Consider the following 20,458-nt stretch of genomic DNA (forward strand, 5'->3'; position numbering starts at 1 on the left):
TTTTAGACTCTCCGGGGTTCGGGAAACTTTGACCGTGGGGCAGAGCCGCGGCGGGGCGGGCGGCCGGCTGCGTGCCCACGTGCGGGCGCGGGGCTGCGGGCGTGTGTCTGCGCCGCTACTTGCGTGTGTGCGTGTGTGTGTGTGCGTGCGCGCGTGTTCGCGGATCCGTGTCCCGTTCGCCTTCGTGCCGGTGTGCGCGGCCGCCGGGGAGCGGGGGGATCTCGCCCCGGAGAGCCGTCCCGACGGAGCGCCCGGCCAGGGGGAGGGTCGGGGCGCCGCGGGGCTCCGCTCCCGGCCCGGCCCGGCCCCGCTCCCCTGCAGCCGGGCAGCAGCAGCCAAACCCGAACGCACCCGCGAGATCGCGCCGGTGCGCGTATTACCTTACAGCCCCATTGAACGCGAACAATAAATCTTCTGAAGTGCAACTTATCTCAGCAGAATTAATTTTATAAGGGTGCCCCTGAAGTGCAATTTCATTATTATTTGATTGAAGGTAAATTGAATTGTAACTCAAGGTCGAGGAGGCGGCGAGCGGGGCGAGCGGCGGGCAGCCGCTGCCTTTTGGAGGACGGGGACCGGCTGGAGCAAGAAAATAAACCAAATCCGATCCTGGCAGCGGCGGAGGGTGTTTTGACAGAAGAGCTCTCGAACGCCGGAGCTCAGATTTAAGGGGGAAAACCGTTTATATCGTTATTATTAAATATTGCTTAGTAAATTAATGTACGGACCTATGTACCGCCGCAAAGACGGCGCCGCAAACCCCGGCACTTCGCTGAACTTCCGACGAGCTGAAGAGATCACGGGGAGCCCCAGCAATTGCCGGGGATGGACGCCGCGTCCCCGCAGCGAGCGGGGGCACCGGGCCCCGCCGCGGCCGCCGGCAGCGGGAGGAGGAACGACGGCGAGCGGCGGGACGGACCGGGGCGACGGGGCTTGTCCCCTCGCCTCTTCCCCGAGGAAATTCGTCACACCGGGAAAAGCTGCTCGGAAGTTTCCAGCGATTTTCCTTTCTTTTATTTTATTTCTTTATTTTTTTTATTTTTTTTTTTTTTTTACAATAAAAGGAAACGTTGTTCTCAAGAGTTGGCTGCTTCGTTCTCGGTGTACGTACGGATGCGGTTTGACCGCCCCTGGACAACCCCGGAACCCCCGGTTTTCCGCCTCCCTCCCAGCCGCCAAGGGGATTTCGTTCCGCGCCCCCCGCCTCTGCCATCCTGGGGGGGGGTGTCCCTGAACACCAGCCCCTCGGGGGGCTCCCGAGCCTCAGGGACCGCCGGGGCTCTGCGCCGCTCCCGTCTGCGCCGTGAAGGAACGATTCTGGGTCAGAAAATGAAGATTTCAGCCTCTGCCAGCCAGGGACCGGCTCCCGGCCACCTTCCCAAGGGCCACCGCGGGGGCCGGGAGGGGAAGGGGGGGATCTGGGTGGGAAACGGCGGCCGTCACACGGGGACCCCCTCCCTTCGGGGGACGGCGGAACCGGAACCCCCGCGGGTCTTCCCCCTTTCACGGCAGGGATCCCACGGGGGTCGGCTTGTAGGATGCGGCTCGGAGCGTCCGGGATAGCCCCTGGGAAAGGGGATGGGTGGGGTGAGTGAGCCCCCCGCCCCCCTCCAAACCTGCTGAAGCAAAGGGGATGGCGTCAGGCTCAGCTCCAGCTTGGAAAACAGAGACAGAGAGCAGCTTCAGGACTACCACAGGGATCCTGTCCCAAAGGGCCACCTCCCAGTACCCCGGCAGCTCCGGGGTGCACCAGGACGCAGTGGGGCAGCAAACAGCTGGAGGAGGAGTGACGCTCCACGGCCAGGCCCCGCATCCCATCTCCATGTGACGGAGCAGAGGAGCCGAAGCCCCCGGCCCCGCGCATCACTCCAAGCGCAGCACCGAGAGTCCAGGCGGGCACCGTGTATCCCGGGGCTGAGGGCAAGCTCTGCTTGGGAACACCAACCAGCCTTGAGACTCATGGCTGTCAGCCAAGGCGATGAAGAGCTGGGCAAGGGGGAAGTGGTGAGAACAAGCCCTTCCCAAAGCAACCCCCCAGAATGTATCCAGCCCCCTTTTCATACCCCCACCCCCAAACACAGGCAGCAAGGGACAAAAGGCCACTGGCAACCCCGGTTCATTTGGCAGGGTGAGGATGAGCCACACCGCTCCCTCCTCCAGCCTCGAACTCGACCACCGCATTTGCATGAAAATTCACGTTCACTGCTGGTTTTGTTCTGCAGGAAAAGCAAAATTACTTTTTTGAGACCTAAATATTTTCCTGGCAGAGGGAGAAGGCCATTGGCCAGGGCTGATGGCGTTTCCCAGCTCCGGCCAGGATGGCAACTCTTTGCATTACAATGAAAGATTCTGCTCCACCCTCAATCACTTGAAAATAATGAACACAGTTTCATGATTTCTTCCTCCCAAGGTTACACTGATCTGGTCTTTTTCCTCGTTGCTGGTGATTAACATCTGGGCCCTCGAAGGAAGGGGCTGAAAAACTCCTCACACTGTGCAGCCTTGTACAGGGGCAACAGGAAAGCTTTGAAGTTTACTGATGTAGGGGATAGATGTGTTTAATGGAAAAGTCCAAGCATGGCCCAATGGCAAGATGTCATATTAGCATTAATGCTGCTCATTCAACTAGGTGCTCTCATAATTTTTTGGATTAAACAAAGATTTTAAACACTAGTGTAGAGGCTGTAGGGAAATCCAAGAAATGATTGTAAATGTGTGCACAGAGGTATAGACACAAAAGTTCTGGAAGAGGTTGGAAATAAACCACTCGATACTGCTCAGAATTTCAAAAGCCACTTTATAAAGCAAATAAAAATATTTACTGATTTGGTACACTCACATGGAAAATCCCTAGAAAGAGTGCTAAAAATGAATGGAAACTCTGTATTTTGCAGCTATTTTAAATTATATATCAAAACATCTTCCGTGCTTGTTTCTGTTACAATAACAAAGTCAAAAACAGGCACAAGTTGTAAAAGTTGAAATGTTTTACTTTGAAGTAAAAAAAAAAAAACCCAACATATCTCTGAGAAATTCAAGGAAGCATCTGACAAGGAATACTGACAGACATGTCTTTAAACACCGTGCTCTGCAGGCTGCCCGCTGTGTCTTCTCCAAGAGTTAATAAAATCCGATTTCTATGCATTCTTTAAAACTCCGTGTCTGTTTTCAGGCTCTTATGTGTCAAGTAAAGGATGTTTGGAGCTCAGATTGACAGGCACAGCTAAGCACAGCTTGTATACGTAATAAAGACAAAACAGCACTCCTACCTCATCAAATGTCTTACAGGCAAATTAGCAAGTCTAGTTTACTCGTATTTTGCAATATACTATTTCCAAGCGACATAGGCCCCCACAAAAAAAAGAATCAGTTTGGTAAGAAATGTGCACATTTAAAACAAATATAATAGTTTAAAAACTACAGGGATGTTTCTTAAGGATTCCATTCCCCCCCTCCCCCCCCCCCAAATAAAAGAACAAAACAAAAAACCCAAGACATTTTCTATATTAAAAAAACCCAAACATTGAGCTAATTCCAGCTGTATCTTCCTGAGGGAGGTGGGAGCGGGTAGGGCCTCCCAGGGCCGTATCCCTGCAAACAAACAAAAGCAAGCATTTATTTTTTGGATTAACATCACAGTAAACAAGTTAGGCGAGCTTCAGGCGCCATACAGAAATGAAACAATACGTCCTTTGCGCAGAAAGGTACCACAGGCAGAACTGAACGTCTCTTAACAGCGCTTCCAGATGCTCTCCTGCAAACACAAGCTTTAACTTCCACAACGGAGAGCAGTTCTGTACAGCACCGGCCTCAGCTTCCAGCTGTACTGCGGGAGAAGCAATGCTTCTAAAGCAGAAATAAATTCGCCAAAAGACAGCACGGAGGACAAGTTACTCCCACGCCGTAGCACCTCTGCACGTTCTTTGCTTTCAGCAGTGCTGGAAGCAAAAACGTACAAAGTGTTAAAGCCACACACATACGTACACACACACAAACTCACCTGAAGGGCAGATTTGAAATGCAGATTTTTAATTTTTACAGAAATGTTGCTTTGCAGTATGTACGCTTATGCTTTATAGAAAGTAATGATTTAAATGTCATTTTTGTGGACTAAAATATCAATTTGAGATGCACAGTGCCTGTAGGCTGTTAGCAGGATTAGTCAGGTGCTTTTTTTTTTAAGAGAGAAAAAATAATTTCCCTCAACTACCAGCTTTCTGTTTTAGGTGTAAGCAATCTTATGCCACAGCAAGGCAGACATTTTTACAGACAGGTATTTAAAGAAAAAAATATTTATATTTGTTACAGAAGCAGCATTTTTCAGCACTCATTAATTTTAAATAGTAAATGAAAGATGCCTAAATTCCACCTTGGAAATCACTGCAAATTAGACATATTTTTGTATTTAAATTTAGTGCATCAGTGAAAAATATTTTGTAAAATTTCACAAAAAGTCCCCTTGAAACATTTAAAATTATTTCAAAACCTGATATACTGCAGACTAGAAAGTTAATTAAATGAGATGCACTAACAACAGCTATAGAGCTTGTTTTTGGTGGGTAGGGGAAGAAGGGCTTCCTCTCATTTCTTTAAAAGAGAAATTGATCTTACCCTGTCCTATAGGGGCTCAGGGATAATGGTTGAAGCTGAAGAGACAGCGAACAAATCTGTGACAGGGGAGGCTCGCTTCAGCCTGCTTGTGTCAGGCAACCAAAAAAATGACTTTCTGAACAAAAACCTATTTGTTACACCCTGTTTTTAAAGGGCTCTGAAAGAGACACGCAGAATACACTGTTGCCACTAGCAGGAAGGTTTTATATTTGTTTTCAGGTTTGACTTTTTTAATTAACAAAGGGAAATAAGTTGACTATATCCCTGGAAAAATCCTTCCCGTTACATAAATAGCAGCAATCCCTGTACAGAACTAATTTAGAGGTCTTGTAAGAGCTACACAAGATATTTATCTAGACATTCAGTTGTGCATTATTACAGACTAAAAAATGTCAAACACCTGCACAACATGATCAAGTTTATTCTTTAGTTTTCTGGAACAGCTGGACTACACCACCAAATACCCACTACCATAGAGCAACCCATATCCATGGCAGTTCCATTAATTTTGCAAGCACTCTGTAGCAGCATGTTTATTAACCTCTTCAGACCATGTTCTGTATGCTGTAAAAAAAGAATTCAGAGGTGAAAGGGACCAAAGATAATTATTTATGCTGCTATGTGTCACCACTTCCACTTGAATCCCTTTTCAAGGCTTTAAAGCTTTGAAATTTACAGGCAGCAATGCTAGATTCAATTATTGGTTTTGCACCCTGAACCCTTTAAGGTAGCTTCTAATTTTACTCCAGTGCTGTCAGCTCCAAGGAAATAATGACATCTGAAAGTTCATTTTAAAATGACCAAAAAAGGCAACAAAAATTTAAAAGAAGAGAAAACACAGTTGGAAAAACAACACAACTGCAAAGGAAATTTTTAAAGGAAGGAAGTATAGTTTAGCTGAAAGTATTGTCCTTAATAACCATCACCTACGTGAAAATAAAACCATTGTCACCACCCAGTTTTAGCTTCATTTCATGATGCAGCACACATGTCCTGTGCTTGTGACAGGTGAAATATGTTTTGGGCAAGACTGCAATATTACCAAACTGCAATATGCCTCCTATCTAATCATTCAGGTGGCAAACAGCTGGGGAGCTGCAAGGGTGGAGGTTTTCTGTCACTGCCAGGCTGTAGATGTCCACAATGCTCCGAGACCCCACAGTTTGGGGGCAACTTTCCAAATGTGAACTAACCTGGGATGTCCTTCCTGAGCCCACACTGCAACCGTTTCTGGAAAAGAATTCCCGCTCACCTTTGTGATTGCAGCTGTAGCTGTTACGCATGAAGATTTAAGGTTGGGAATGACCAGTTTAAGCACCAATTCCTTTTGCAAATATATCCACTTACATTACCCAGGATAAAGGGTAGAGTACGGCATAGCAGACAGACTTTTTTCAAGTACCTACTTTCCAGCCCTAATTAAATACCACCCAGACTCCACCAGCATCAAAATCCTCCACCGATTTTTCTACGTTATTATAGCAGCCCCTGTTATCGATCAGTGCAATTATGCATATATTCCTTTGTTTCCAGTGTTTTGTGTAAACCTGTGTAACACCGCATGAAACATCTCTGAAATCTGATCCTATCAATACACCTCATCCAAAACTGAAATATACTCAAAACAAACAGTGGGGACTAATTGGGCAGCACAGCCAGGATTCAAGCCCTACTGCTTCCCCATTAAGCCTAATGTGATCATAACCAATGCTGTCTAGTTTTTCTTATAGCGAAAACCAGTCCTGGAAGGATTTGTACTGGTAATACCTCCCCACAATACTTGGAGCAAGAGTGCACAGTGGCATACTTGTCTCTCTCTTTTCCCCTGTTTCTTGCTGCAACACCAATATGACAACTGAGCGAGCTAAAGACAATTCTTACTCCAGACTTAAAAGCCTCCTCTGTGCTAAAAATGCTTTGGGTAGGAGTGGTGGGGGGAGAAGGTTCACTGTTGCTAACAAGGGTTCAGCTGAACAAGAGTTTAAGAGTTGGGAGTGCTGGAGCAGACTGCTTTCTGGCTATAGATCTTTTCAGCAGCACCATGTAATCCTGCAGTCAGCAGACAATGCTGAGAACAGTATTAGCAGCTCACAGGCTGTTTCTGCTGGGCTTCGGTCCTGACAAGCTGAACCAGAGAAGCACACGGCACTCTGCAAAAAGCTTCCCAAGCAAAGGCCAAAGGCTTTTCTCTTACAAACTTGGTTTGATAGTATGTGTTTTTATTGTATTAGCTGCCTCAAAACTCCCACACCATAATGATGGCATGGTACAAAAGTGGTTGTGATAGATAGTGCTACCTGAGTCTCCCAACCAGAACAGAAAAGAAAAACGTTTTAGCAGACAGAGAATCAGAGAAGTGCTAAAATTGCTGTAAGATGACTCACATACGCTGTACGACATTACAGTTTAAATGGATTGTACTTGCCAGTCCTTGCTGTATAACCAAAGGAGACTGGGATGTGATTCAATACTCACACTGCAGGACAGAATTTATACCTACAGGAAAATTATTATATGCTGCCAATAGCACAGAGAAACAGTTTCAGAAATCAAACACCAAATTTGACTGTGTTGGTGCTGTACTGTGTAACACAAATGTTTGTGTACGGAGATTAGGAAGAAAAATGAAGAGTGTACACTAAAAAGTGACTTGTCTTGAGCATGTTTATGAGAAATAGCTGAACCGGGTCCCAAGAGAAGGCAAATTTCAAACAGTTTGTGCCTTAGTTTCCATATACAGCACTGGGAAATAGTGCTGTTACTAAGCAGCTGAGCGCTCTTCCTCCTCTTTCCCCATCACTGGTCAGTAACCTTCCTGCAGCTGAGTAATAGTTCTGACTTACCAAACTGCAACGGAACTTAAGGTTAAATATGGATATCTGAAACTTATTCTAAACTAGTATACAGCATTGTAAGTACTCACAGTTTTAGTGCAAGAGTGTATGCAGATTCTGTTTTTACTGGAAATACACATACACACACACCAAAAAAAATCACATAAGCAAATTGACCTGCTGCTTTTAAAGAAGCGTTTTTATTCTGTAGCATTTTCATAAACTGATGACAGAGTCACTTACAACTCTGGATGAGGTTCTTCTATCACATATGCTTGTTTTCATTTAACCACACAAAGCTATTTTCATGTATACTTTCACAGACGTGTTTATTTCTCTGGCTACTAGAATCTAATATTTGCATTTAAGTAGTTTTTCAGCTAAGAAAAAAGCCAATAAACATCTGAGGGGAAAAATGAATGATGTCATAAGAATCTACATTTTAAACACATTGGGAAGAAACCCTTCAATCCCCAAAGTGTGTAGTTGATAAGGTTTCCATACAGAAGGAAAAGACTCTGGTTGAAACACTTCCCTTCAAATTACATTTTCTCAGGCTGCACAAAGTGTGTGACTTGGTAGTATGTCTGATCAACTTTCAGTGAAAAGCAGTGGCAACACAGTCATGGCACGGGCCTTTTGCCAAGGGCACACACGGAGGGGCTGGGCAAGGTTGGCAAGCTTACCCACCAGCACTTTCACTGGTCTAAAACCGGCTCAGGAACCTATGCTGCAACTTGCTCTCCACAGCTACACATGAGCAAAGCCTTACTGAGGAGGGGAACAAAACATGAAAATGTTTTCATACCTGTCTTCCTCTGTCCATCCGATCTTCAGGTCTCTGTGGGTAACTCATTGGTCCACCCAGCCCTTGGTACTGACTTGGCTGGTACTGATTTTGGGATTGCAGCATGCGGTTCCAGGCAAGAAGCGGAGCAGCCCCAGCAGTTCTGTGTAAAGAAGAAATACACTTCAGCATGAACTTAGTAGTGAGAGTTTCACCCCACAAAATCCAAATTTCTACAGTCTTGTATGATAAGTGATTCTATTTCCTTCAGAGTTAAACACTGTCATATTCAGCTATGCCTGCAGTGATACTGCAGACAGCCAAGCCATTAGAGATAAATCAGGGAGAGGGAGAATATCTTCCAAGATTCTCCTACCAAAAGGCCACATTTGCTTTCCGCTTCCTTCATCACAGCTTGAAAGCTACAGAACCAGTTACTACCACAAGCAGCAAATTCAATTTTACAAATCAAGAGATTTTTCACATTCCCTGGAAGGATTCTGTCCGTATTTTGTTTTAGGGACTGCATCTGCACTGATCTTGAACGCAGATTAAAACCCAGATATCACTAAGTTAGCTGAACGTAACACACCATCCAAAGAGTAAACATGTGCAATACACGAGAATGAGGCTTTCTTTTCTAAATGTCCAGACTCTTTCTGGGAGTCCATTCTTTCTAGTTAATTGCAGGTTGCAAATGAATTCTTACTGCGAGTATTCTGAATCTAGGGTAGGGGCCTTGGCTGCTTTTTCCCATCCATTATTCTGCTCAATATGTCAGAAGGTCTGATCGGGAAGAAACCTTTTCAAGTTCTATTGATGCCGTTTTCAATTGACCATGGTGACCTAGCAACATAAGCACTAATTGGCATGGACTGACTGACATTTGGTGTACAGTTTATATGGGAACGCAAATTCAACATCCATTATAATCTAGTTTGCCATCCTAGATTACTAACAGCAAGAAATGTTTTAATTGCCTTCAAGTACCTATTCTAACATTACAATTATAAAGCAACAGGTGTAATACATCAAATCATTGTTTAATTAAAAATATTTAGAAAAATGATATAGCCATGATATAGTCTTTAAAGCTGAGCACAGGAAAGGGTACAACTCCTTGCAGAATTCATAGCAGTTATATTCTGCAGCACAATATATTGTTGTAAAGGAAATACACTGGATAGTCAAGGCAGTTAATCTTTTCTGACCCCTGTTTAAGAGAGAGTCAGTTGAACAGTGTGCAGCCAGCCTGCCGAGAGACAGGGATAGCAGAGAGCACGAGCACTGCATTTCACATTTACCTGCTGCACCACTGAACTGAAAGTCACTTTGCACATCTTCAAAGAGCCTCTGCCTAGATTTGCTGGATTAAATTGGCGGGACTTCAGCCTTTGAGGAGTAACCCTACCCAGAGAGGCTGATCTATTCTTTCAAACACACAGAGGGGGTTCAGGGAGGAGGTATGACTCATGACTAAGGGAGAACTCACAACCGGCTATACAATGTTGGGGAAACTGAGCTTTGAGCAACTGAGGAAGCAATGCTGGGAGAGGACTTGTAAACACCTCTTTCACCAGCTGGAACAGAGGCAAACTTGGAATCAACACAGGCAAACATACGATCAATAAGAACAGGGATTTTGGACATGAAGGCTTTCTGCTTTTGGATGCAAACAGGTTCGGGTTTCACACCAAAGCCTGCATGAGAGCTGCTCCACCTAGTCAGATTAAGACCTGCCTGAATTTTACAAAGGCAAGAGAAACTCCTACATCCCCGGAAATTAAATAACTTGATTCTCCTTTATAAATGTACGAGTCTTACCTGATAAACACACAATTGGTAAATACAGTGTGCAATATATGCAGTAGAAATGAATGTGCAAAAGCTAAGTGGTATCACCGAACTATGTGGTTTTATTTTTAGCTTCTATGGTATGTCTAGAAATGTACAATGTTATCCAAATCATTCATCAGGAGGAGCAATACTGTATTTAAAGTTAATAGCACATTACACTTCCAGGGACTAAACACTCAAAGTCAGTACTCTTAAGTATGATATTCCTTTTGATTAAGTGTTCTGAGTACTAACTCCCCCCCCCCTTTATTCCTAGAAAACATCAGACTCTCCAGGAAGAATACACTGCTCAGCCTTAAGAAAAACTACAGGAAGTTACCTGTATAGCCCCAGCTCTAGCGCTTTCATCAACAGTCACTCTGTCTCTACAACTTCGCTAATGTGCTTGTCATAAACACCCTCAGAGACTGATAATCAGACCCACACTTGCTATGTGCCCAGAATGGGAATGTTTGACACAAATTTCATTTGACATTAATACGTATTTGGCACAGAGTTAAAACTACTTCTTTTAATAAAGTGCTGCTTAGTGAAAAGTTGGGACATTTAACAAGTAAAACACTAATATCGCTAATAATTTTGGGGCATTTTTGCTTCCAGGCCATCTGAAAGAGTGAAATTGGTGATCTTCAGTTAGAATCACTACATATTCTAGAGGATAAACCTCGTAGAAAAAGAAAAAAAAAAAGCTGAAATGCATTTTCTGATCTTCTAGCCAGAAAAGCAGCTTAACCTTTTTGCTGCTCTTAATTCACAGAACTACGTACTATTTTAAAAAATAGAATTTGATTTTCATCTGGTAAACAGAAATCAGGAAATTACAGTCCTCACAGCACTTTACTTCATGATCGCCCAGTGCACGTATTAATTGGTGATTCAAATTACCTGAGGGTGGAGATTTGTACGCAGCAAAGCTGTGTCTCACAGGTAACAGAAAATTGTGCCACTTGAAATACCACATGAATTCACATTGGTAGAGTTACTCATATGTGCTATACAGAGCCCTGCCAGCTTATAATTAAACTAAAGCGTGTAAATACAGGGTATAAAATACAACTTTAGGAAACTTTACACAGTAAAACATTCCTGTGTTCCAACCTCAGCTTCTTTGGAAACCTCTTCTATGGGCAGGTTAAGCAAAGGATTTGCTTACCCAGATTACAAATTTTCATCAGTCGAGAAACCAGCTGGCAAATTTTATTTTTTTATATATATATATATAAAAAATAAAACTTCTGAAACATATCAGATCACCAGCACTGAAGGCAAGAACATGAAATAATCTTTTGCAATCTCCAGCAGTGCAGACCAGGGCCTGAACAGGACATGCTGAAAGGTGTCCTGTTCCACAGCAGCTCATGAATTCTTTTACCGGCTGCACACTGAAGTGCATCGCTAAATTCAAAAGTAAGAAATCTTATGCAGGAGACAAGATCATCTGGATTATGAAGAAGCAGGGACATGGTTCCTTGCTTATCCCTTGCCTGATGTCACAAATCAAGGGTATCATAGCCTCCTGCCAACCCACTTCATCTGAAAAGGCTGGAGCAGGGGCTGGCCTCTCCCTCAATTACTTTCTTCCGTGGAGCAGAGGTGACGGAGAACAAAAATTCCTTGCTGCTCTCGATGGTGACACCTTGTTGCTCCTGGAGCACCTGAAGCTGCAGCAGCAAGCAGTGAAAGCCTTGGGGCTAGTGGTATGGGACACTGGCAGCTCCCAGGGAATTAACTGGGAAACTGAAAACCTCTTGGGGGGTGGGGGTGGGGGGTAGGGGGGGGAGGGTGTTCAGTTCAACAGGTCTAGCCATTTTATTTTTTCCTGCACCAAAGCCTATCTATATTTATGTTTCTATTTAAACTTTTGCTTAAGACTCCATGCTTATCTCTGTGGCAACTAACTCAACATCAGCCCTAAGCATGTGTTTGTTTTGTTTCCTAAGAACATGGCAAAATTACTTCTCAGCACTGAAACTGGCAAGTTAGTGATTTTCATAGGCCATCAGAAGTATAACAAAGCATCATCAGGGAGAGGAAGCATTGCAACTATCTGGTTACCACTCAAAAGCTAGAATGGCATTCTCCAAGCTTCTCTAAAGCTTATTTTCTAGGTGAAGATGACACATCTTCAATTTAAAGTCACCTCAAAGGACACCAGTTTCCTCAAGTTTGGGAGCTGAATTGTGAGGTCAGTGCTGGACAGGTTAGCAGATCGAATCACAAATACCATCTACCTGCAAAAACGCTCTGAAGTACTTGGTCAGCATGTGGTCTCTTCTAAAAATATTAGCACAAACCAAGCACAGTGACCTTATGACAGGATTCTGATTGACACACAGTTGATTATAACAATTCTAATTTAAAAAAAAAAAGTGTATTTCAAGCGAAAAAGACAAAATTCCTGGCTGAAGTTATTTATATGTGAATTGACACTCTTCCATTTTGCAAAAATAAATAGCCTGGTAAAATGATAAAAGTATAGCATTGTAAAAGTAATGACAAGTTACAGACATGTAACGATATTTCACAAAATGGTACTATTTAAATTGGACTGAATTAAGGTGTGGGAATGACAACTCCCATGGACAAAGTAAAGTTTGCAATGCAAGATTCATTTATAAGGCAATATTCCACATTGATGTGGCACAGGACAAGGGACTTATTTCATGAGGGATCAAAATGGTTGCTATGGAAAGCGTGATTGCAGAGAGCTCAGTAAATTCTCCCAAAGCTCATATTTTCAATGCTTAACATTTGCAAATAAAACCATGAAAAAAAAAAGTGCCTCAGAGGAGAAACTTAAGGTCTCGTATATGCTCTCATTTATCTGTAAATATAAATAAATATCATTATTCATAGCTTTCATGGGTATGCTGGAGTTTATAAAGTCCATCTGACTTAAGGACATACAACCTATCAATGAAGGAACGCATGTAAAACATCCCTTATTATCAAACCATGTCACATTCCTTCTATTCGATGGCACTTATTGGACTGCAGATTCCATAATCCTTCCCTGAGTCCCTTCTGCATTTAATTCAGTTCAGACTTAAGTAGTTAAAGAAACTGTTTTCAGTGGCAACTAATAACTACTGACCTACAGTGACACTGCCCTACAATAGGCTTGTCAGGCCTGAAAAACTTGTACCAAAGAAGCTGATTAGGACTTCAAGAGGTTTGTAGCAAGAATCAATGGCTAGTCTGTACTAATGCTGCGGTTGCGGCACAGAAATGATAAAAGTGGAACACCATTAGTTATGCCTCATTAAGCTCCACAGCCCTCCTAAAAAGAAATTTGTTTAGCCTGTCCAAAATCTAATGCAGTTTTAAGCTCTCTGTGTTCAATTTCATAGTATCTCAAAAGCTTCAATAAGATAAAGGCCAAAGAACCAAGAATGGTACCAAAGCACCAACAGTAAAGTTAATTTTGAAGTCTGAGTTTTAATGGAAAGTGTTTTTGCCTTTTTTTTTTTTTAATACAAAGTGCTCAAGCCTTTTAAAGGATGAACACCACATAGTGCACTCACAAAATATAAATAAATCATGGACATTAATTAACTTTAAAAAAAAAACCCTGCTCTACAGCATGATTTCAACAAATTTAAACAATAAAGTTCAAAACAAAGAGGAACAAAAAAGTTGTGAAGCCCAGCAGAACCAAGTACATCCTGATGGCCACATTTTACAAGACTTCAAGTCTTCCTGCCTTACCTCTGTGGTGTCTGTTGAAACAAGGGCGTAGGACCTCGCCAAGACTCCTGGGGTCTAAGATCTAGAGGGTAAAACAAAACATTAAAATAAAAAAGAGCAAGTATGCTTAAAGCAATGTGCTCAACTTACTCTTACATGTGCTCCAGAACTTGCTTTAAGAAATGAAACAGAAAAGGTCAAACTGGATATAATACTAAATACATTTCATCAAGTCGTTGGTTACTATTGCTGATTTTGATAGAGTCCTTTATGTCCATCAGTGGCAAGCTTAGTATTAATTAATAACAGGCAACTTTTTTTTTTTTAGTATGTCCAATGAGCTTCAAGTTATAAGAAGGAATTTTAATTGCTAGAACTAGCATTGTTTAGTTCTTGGACACTTCACAGGTATCTTTTCTTGAATTTTTAAAATGCAAAACGATGTCTGTTACCGTAACAACTGAAGACTTTATTTAATGCTTAAATTTCTTACAAGTACATTCATCACTACATGAAAAAAGACACATGCACGCACACACACCCCACTGTGTCATCATCACAACACTCCATGTTTGTGAGCAACAAATATTTAATACTCAAAATTATGTGCAAGTTTCCCTCTGATTAGGCTAAGTTGTTCTATAAAGCAAACTAAAAGAATGACCAGAGCATGTAACAAAGCAAACAGTTCCACTCACTCATGTTTAAATATAATATATATATGTAAAGTCATATTTAGGATCTATTTAAAGATAGTAAAAATATATTTAAAAGTTAACCCAGACAATGATAATAAATAACTATTAATGATATCTCAGATAATGTAATCAGACTGAATTAAATGTTTTCAGGTAAAAACTTCACTAGAGACCTAGCACTGCAGTTATAAGAAACTGCAATAAAGAAGACCACCCACTTCTCAATTGTTTTTTCTATCCAAATTAACTCTTCTTTACAAAGACGTAGCAGTAACAACATTGCTTTAACAGGACATGCAATTAAATGGTTGTTGTTCTTCTAAATAAACTGGTCAGTAAACAGGATAAAAGAAACAGCTAATCAATAGCTCCCTGGTCAGTCCACAACACTCAAATTGTGCATCAATCAAAAGCTTCAGTTTCAGTGACACCTTTGATTATTTTCAATGGTGTTTAAGTGTGACCTAATTTCAACAGCTGGTTCCAGAAGTTGTCTAATGGATGCACTGCGATGGGACAGCAATGCCCTGTTAAACTGCCAATATTCAAGTTCACTAAAGCTCTGCAATTGTTAGAAAGAAAAGGGGGGGAAAAAAAACCCACCAGAGGAAAAATCTACGCCTCTCTCCTAACCCTGGCTGGATTGTCTGCAGGCTGTAATGATCTGACCTGGACAGAAACCTTTCATGGCAGCACTCAAGTGTGCAGAGGAGGGTGCAGGCAGCCCCCACTGAAGATAACACCGTTTCATCAGGGAAAATAAATTCTGATCCCCAGCAGCTCCGCTGTTCCCCCTGGGCCTCCTCCAGGCAGAGCTAATCCAGCTCACCCAGCCCAGCAATGGCCTGAGTGGCAGGAGTACGCTGTACTTTATTAAATGTTACACATATGCACACAACTAACCAATATATACACCTCTCTCTATATATGTATGTACACAGAGACATGTATACTGTTACCAGCTGATGCTCATAATCTGGTATAATTGGTTATTTCATATACACTGTAACCAAACCAGTCTAAAGCAGCACAAGGACTAAAGATGGATGTGTGGCACTTCTATACTGATCAGCCTGAGAATTACAAGGACTTTTACATGCGTAAACAGGCTGTACTAACACCATGCCTTAGTGATGCTGTGTTTGCTTTTGAAAACCAGATTAGTGCAACACAAGATAGCCCAGGCCCATAATAACGTTGTCTTCAGCTACTTTGGGCAGGGTGGGGGGGTGGAATGAGCAGTTAAGACACCATGTTAAACTGAATTTAAAAAAAAAAAGTTACAAATATGAAATTGTAAAAAAAAAAAAAAAAAAAATTGAAATACATGCAATACAGAAGAACCAAGTTCTGCTAAAAATGTTTTCAGGTGCACAAACCCCTTAACCTGTAGCTACTAACACCTGTAGTTCCTCACCTGCAGCAGCCAGGATGAGGACTAGGCTCTGTCACCACAACCAGACCTGCAGGTCTCCTAAATCTGGTTCAGTTCTCCTCTTGCTTGCTGGGAGACACAAACTTCCAGAAACACACCCTTATATTCCAGGAAGAATAATAGCCATGTTTTCCCCACCCTTCTCTGTGCAGGCTGAGCTAGGCAAGACCCCCAAGTATCCGGTCAATTATACAGACCAAAACAGTCTCTCCCTTCCTGGCCAGAACTTCACATTTCAGCTGATGTTTATTAACATGCTTTCCATTCCACTGCCAGGGTTAAATGGTGCTTTAGTGAGAAACCCAGTGAGATGTGATGCAGGTCTTGCTCTGGTACAGTGTTTCCCATTCATAGAGACACCTGCTTAAAGACTAGTTGAAAACATGTGTCCTACTTAATCACTTTCTATCAGAAAAAAAAAAGGACCCATCTCTCCTGCTGAAACCACTTTTTTTTCCAGCCCTAGGGAATGGTTTAAGAAAGAGTTTAATGAAATCATCATAAAAACATTTAAAACCACCTTACTATTATTCATTTGTATGGCTCAGAGAACAATCTTTGAGGGAAAAAGCTTGGAGCGGCAAATTACACTTCAAAAAGGTACAAAATGGGAAAAGAAATGACAATTAGTATTTTCTTTAGTCTTCAAAACTTATGCATTTCCTAGAGCTATAAGGCCAAATAAACTGCATTTTCTAGCAGCTCCTCAAGTAACAATTTATCTAATCAGTGTGGCAATCAAAGACAAGATTTTGTGTTTACTGATTGCACTAATCAAAATCACTTTTCAAATCCAGCTAATTGACAAGTTTACTGACTGAAATGAAAGTCATAAGTCAGATATCCTGTGCTGCAGAAACCAAATACACCATTCACAGAGTACTGCCGTACTGCACTTGACTCTCCAAGTTATCAGCACAGACAATTATTCATCAACTGAAAATTGGCACATCAAAGTCAAATCAAAGAACAACATTAAGGAACACCCACAGCAGGCTCTTGAGGAAGAGATGGCACTTTGGTTGACCGCATTGCCCTTCTAGAGTCTAATTTCACTAATCATACATATAAAAAATAATACATAAAATGAAAAGTTGCTCTGCATCAATCCCGCAAAATGTGGGAATTTTAACCACATCAGGTCTAGTTTTTCAGGAACATGTGGTTTCCCAATCCAATTATGCCACAGCATACAGCTGTCCTCTCACAATTATAAGCTGATGAACATGACTGACACAAGAGATAACCTACCCCATTAAGAAAACTCAACATATGTCTTCCCATTCTTTCTAATTTGATTTTCTAGTTGAAGATATCTGTGCTTTGACAGAGACATTTGTGCTTGAAGAGGGTGACTGCAAAAGGCAAGAAGATAGCTGTGCTATCAAATTTAGGAACACCTTTTGGTACTCCTAAACAGTACACTGTCTGGGTGAAAACTGGCCCACATGCTCAATTCTGACCACAAATTCCCATTGGAGCCCATGCACTATGCAGACTGCTCCTGTTCAATAAGATGACCATCACCTATTGCAGTGAGGTTCAGAGAGCTGCTGATATGCTCCCATCTTGACAGGTTTGCTTCACACTCAGCCCACACAATCCATAAACCAGGATGTGTTATGGTGTCTGGGTGTGGTCCCACTTGCAAAAGCATCATTCAGTGTGAATGTCAAAAAGACTGATTTCACAGAAAGTCTGGGTTATGATGTTTGGAGGTATTCTTCTAACAAGGGTTTAAGCAAGGGTTTAACCCTTTTACCAGGGTCTCTATCTGATAAAAGAGGAGTTAAGACACATGTGACTGCTTGACATCGATTAAGTCAACCATGGTTGCAGTTAGTTGTAAAGACTTTGCAGTCAGTTTAAATCAGAAGTTAAAGACTAATCTCCTAGGACAGCTTGGTATCATTAATAGAAGAGGAACAGAAACACAACAAAATTAACTGACAAAGAATACATTTGCAGCATGTTGCACTGCAGTCTCACACAAAAAGAGAGTGCCAGGAACCAGCTTCTTGACTCTGGGATGAAGAGCCCTGGAGAGCAACAGCAGGCGCCACAAGTCCCGCTTTCTTAAAAAGCCTTTGTGCAACAACTGCTGGTGGCGTGTGAAGCAGTGTGCCACAACGGCGGCTGGAGAGACCAGCAGGTTGACCTGGCGCCTCTTTTGACTGTATGAGCAGGAAAGCATGAGATCAACCTCTGCCTAATGGAAAAAGCAGCATTAAGGAAAGTGGCACAATGAAAGAAAGGAAAAAAAGCCTTGCTTTCAGATTTGCCAGGCACACCTGAAGAACAGCAATTGCCCAAGGCATTTTCAGGGTGAGGAACGGATAGGAGATGAGGGGAGGAAGGAACATGTAAAAGAAAGCCACCAGACAGTTTTTCTGAGGCCAGCCAACAAATGGACTGGGATTTCATATCAATTAGTGGATTCAAGCCTCCTCAATTTGAAAGAATGATGGCATTAGGGCATATTTGCATGTGGTATGCTTCTCATAAAACGCAAGGTGCTCAGATGCCACAAGGACGAGAGCTTTCTAAGCACCTAAATGGCAGGATCAGCTCCATCTATGTAAGGCACAGAAAACTACTTTGAAATAAGTATTTCCCACAAAGCGTCAAGACTCGAGCTTCAAAAGACATGAATAGCAGTATAGGGACCAATGGGCTCATGAGTACTTTTGCTCTTCTGAAAACCACACAGACGTTCTGGTTTTGGAGATTAACACAAATATGTGATGCCTGTCTGGTAGTTCTGCCCATTCCTCATGATCTTCTTAGATTGTGTTTCTTAAATACTTGTTTTCCTTTAATCAAAGTTAAAACTGCTAGGCTCTCATATTCAATCTATCTCTCCACTTAAACCAATCTGATACCTCACAGAAGAAAGCTTCTGCATCCACTGCTCAACTAAACTTCATCTACTTTGGGACTGGACAGTAAGTTTAACTCACGAGTGGCCATATGATATTATTTATTCATTTTTTCATATATGGCAAAAAAGTCAACTATAAAAAGGTTGACAGCTTCACTATGCAGTAGTGCGGTCTTCTATATGTGACAAAATCTGGAGTTCAAACTTTATCTGTCAGCTGTTTAAACTTCAAACACTTGCATAACTCAATATTGCAAGACTGTTCAGCTGAACAGTGAGAACTTCCTACTTTAAAACACCTTTTTAGGCAGTTTAGCCAAGTTTCCTCCTGTCTCAATCCCACCATTACAGCTTCTGACCACAGGTAAAGAGACAGGGCTCTTACCTAGCATCCTTTTTGGGAGTCCTTTATACAAGTAATTCCTTCCCAGGATGAAGAATTCCACTTCAGGTCACAGAAGATTTATCTTACCACTTCCAGTGACCCAGCTATTCATTAAGTCAACATCAGTGGCATCCCTGACCTCCTGACCATCTCCTCCTACACCTTTGCCAGAAGCTGCAACACCTACAGCAGGCAGGCAGAAGCCAATAGAGGACCATGAATCATTAATTTCCATTCACTCTGGCAACCAAACACAGCTCTTCTGCCAGTCCTACAATCTCTCCTGATCTGACACCATGCTTTATGCATTAATTATTTTCTGTGGCCAGCATCCTTCTCTTGTTGTTCTTGGCAGGCACAAAGTACCAAGCTTCTACCAAGTCTGCTGATGTTGAGATTCAGCCATATAATGAATATGTTCCAGATAACAGATACTATGAATCCTTAGTAGACCAAAGTGCTATTCTTCTTACTAAATTTCAATACTGGGCACACCATTCAAAATGGGATCTCCCTTACAGACACGTAATTACATTTTAGTACACTTCATTACAGCAGTTCCATAAAGGAAGAGCAATAGAAAAGAGCAACACACAGTTAACGAAGATGGATGCATTAATCCACTTTTTATTTGTAATAGTGCAACAGACAAAAACAAAACTGAAATATTTTTCAAACTCAGAAATGTAGAAAGCAGAACCAACTTACTTGACAACAATTTCGGAATCTGCTGCTGCCCACTCAGAAGCGGCCTTGCGTACGGGCTCCCGTATGTTCCAAGAGGTACTGCATTGGCATACATTCCCGGCATTCCTCGTTCCCTTGGCATCGTATGGCTATTATGCATAAGAAATGGAAAGGAAAAAGAATAGGATTTTTTATGAATGCCATCTTACAGCACAGCTGCCACCCAGACCATCAAATGTCCCAGCCCTCTCCAGTGCATCAGTGGAGGTGTTCACAAACACAACACAGTGACTTGCTTACAGATCAGGGTCCCAGGCATACCACAAATAAAGCACACCCTTTGTGAGCTGTCCCAGTAAAGACTCTGAAGTTTCTATAGCAAGCCACAACAAGCAGAAAAACATGTATTTCATGCAAACTGTAGAAGAGTGCAGTAAAACTGAACTGCTGTCACATTTCCTAAGAAATAAGAGTTGATAGAGATGCAGGATCTGCAAATATTAGTGTACCAATGTTTGCCAGGCCTTTGCTATTTTTCCTGTGCAGAACTACATTGACTGTTTGTGGTGTCTGTCACCCTGGACAGCAACTAAATG

The 20,458-nt window shown here is 42.3% G+C and overlaps 1 protein-coding gene across 1 annotated transcript in view; it reads right to left on the minus strand.

The window, feature by feature from the left end:
• Positions 1 to 2,779: 2,779 nt before the first annotated feature.
• Positions 2,780 to 20,458, minus strand: part of XRN2 (5'-3' exoribonuclease 2) — a 50,665-nt gene continuing 32,986 nt past the window's right edge. The window contains exons 27-30 of the mRNA XM_074930409.1: positions 19,884 to 20,011; positions 13,798 to 13,858; positions 8,254 to 8,395; positions 2,780 to 3,591 (exon numbers count right to left, since the gene is read on the minus strand). Of these exons, the coding sequence (XP_074786510.1) occupies positions 3,529 to 3,591; positions 8,254 to 8,395; positions 13,798 to 13,858; positions 19,884 to 20,011 (394 nt within the window). The 3' untranslated portion in view covers positions 2,780 to 3,528. The remainder of the gene's footprint in view (positions 3,592 to 8,253; positions 8,396 to 13,797; positions 13,859 to 19,883; positions 20,012 to 20,458) is intronic.

The sequence above is a fragment of the Athene noctua genome, chromosome 1 (assembly GCF_965140245.1).
Source record: "Athene noctua chromosome 1, bAthNoc1.hap1.1, whole genome shotgun sequence".
NCBI classification, from domain to species: domain Eukaryota; kingdom Metazoa; phylum Chordata; class Aves; order Strigiformes; family Strigidae; genus Athene; species Athene noctua.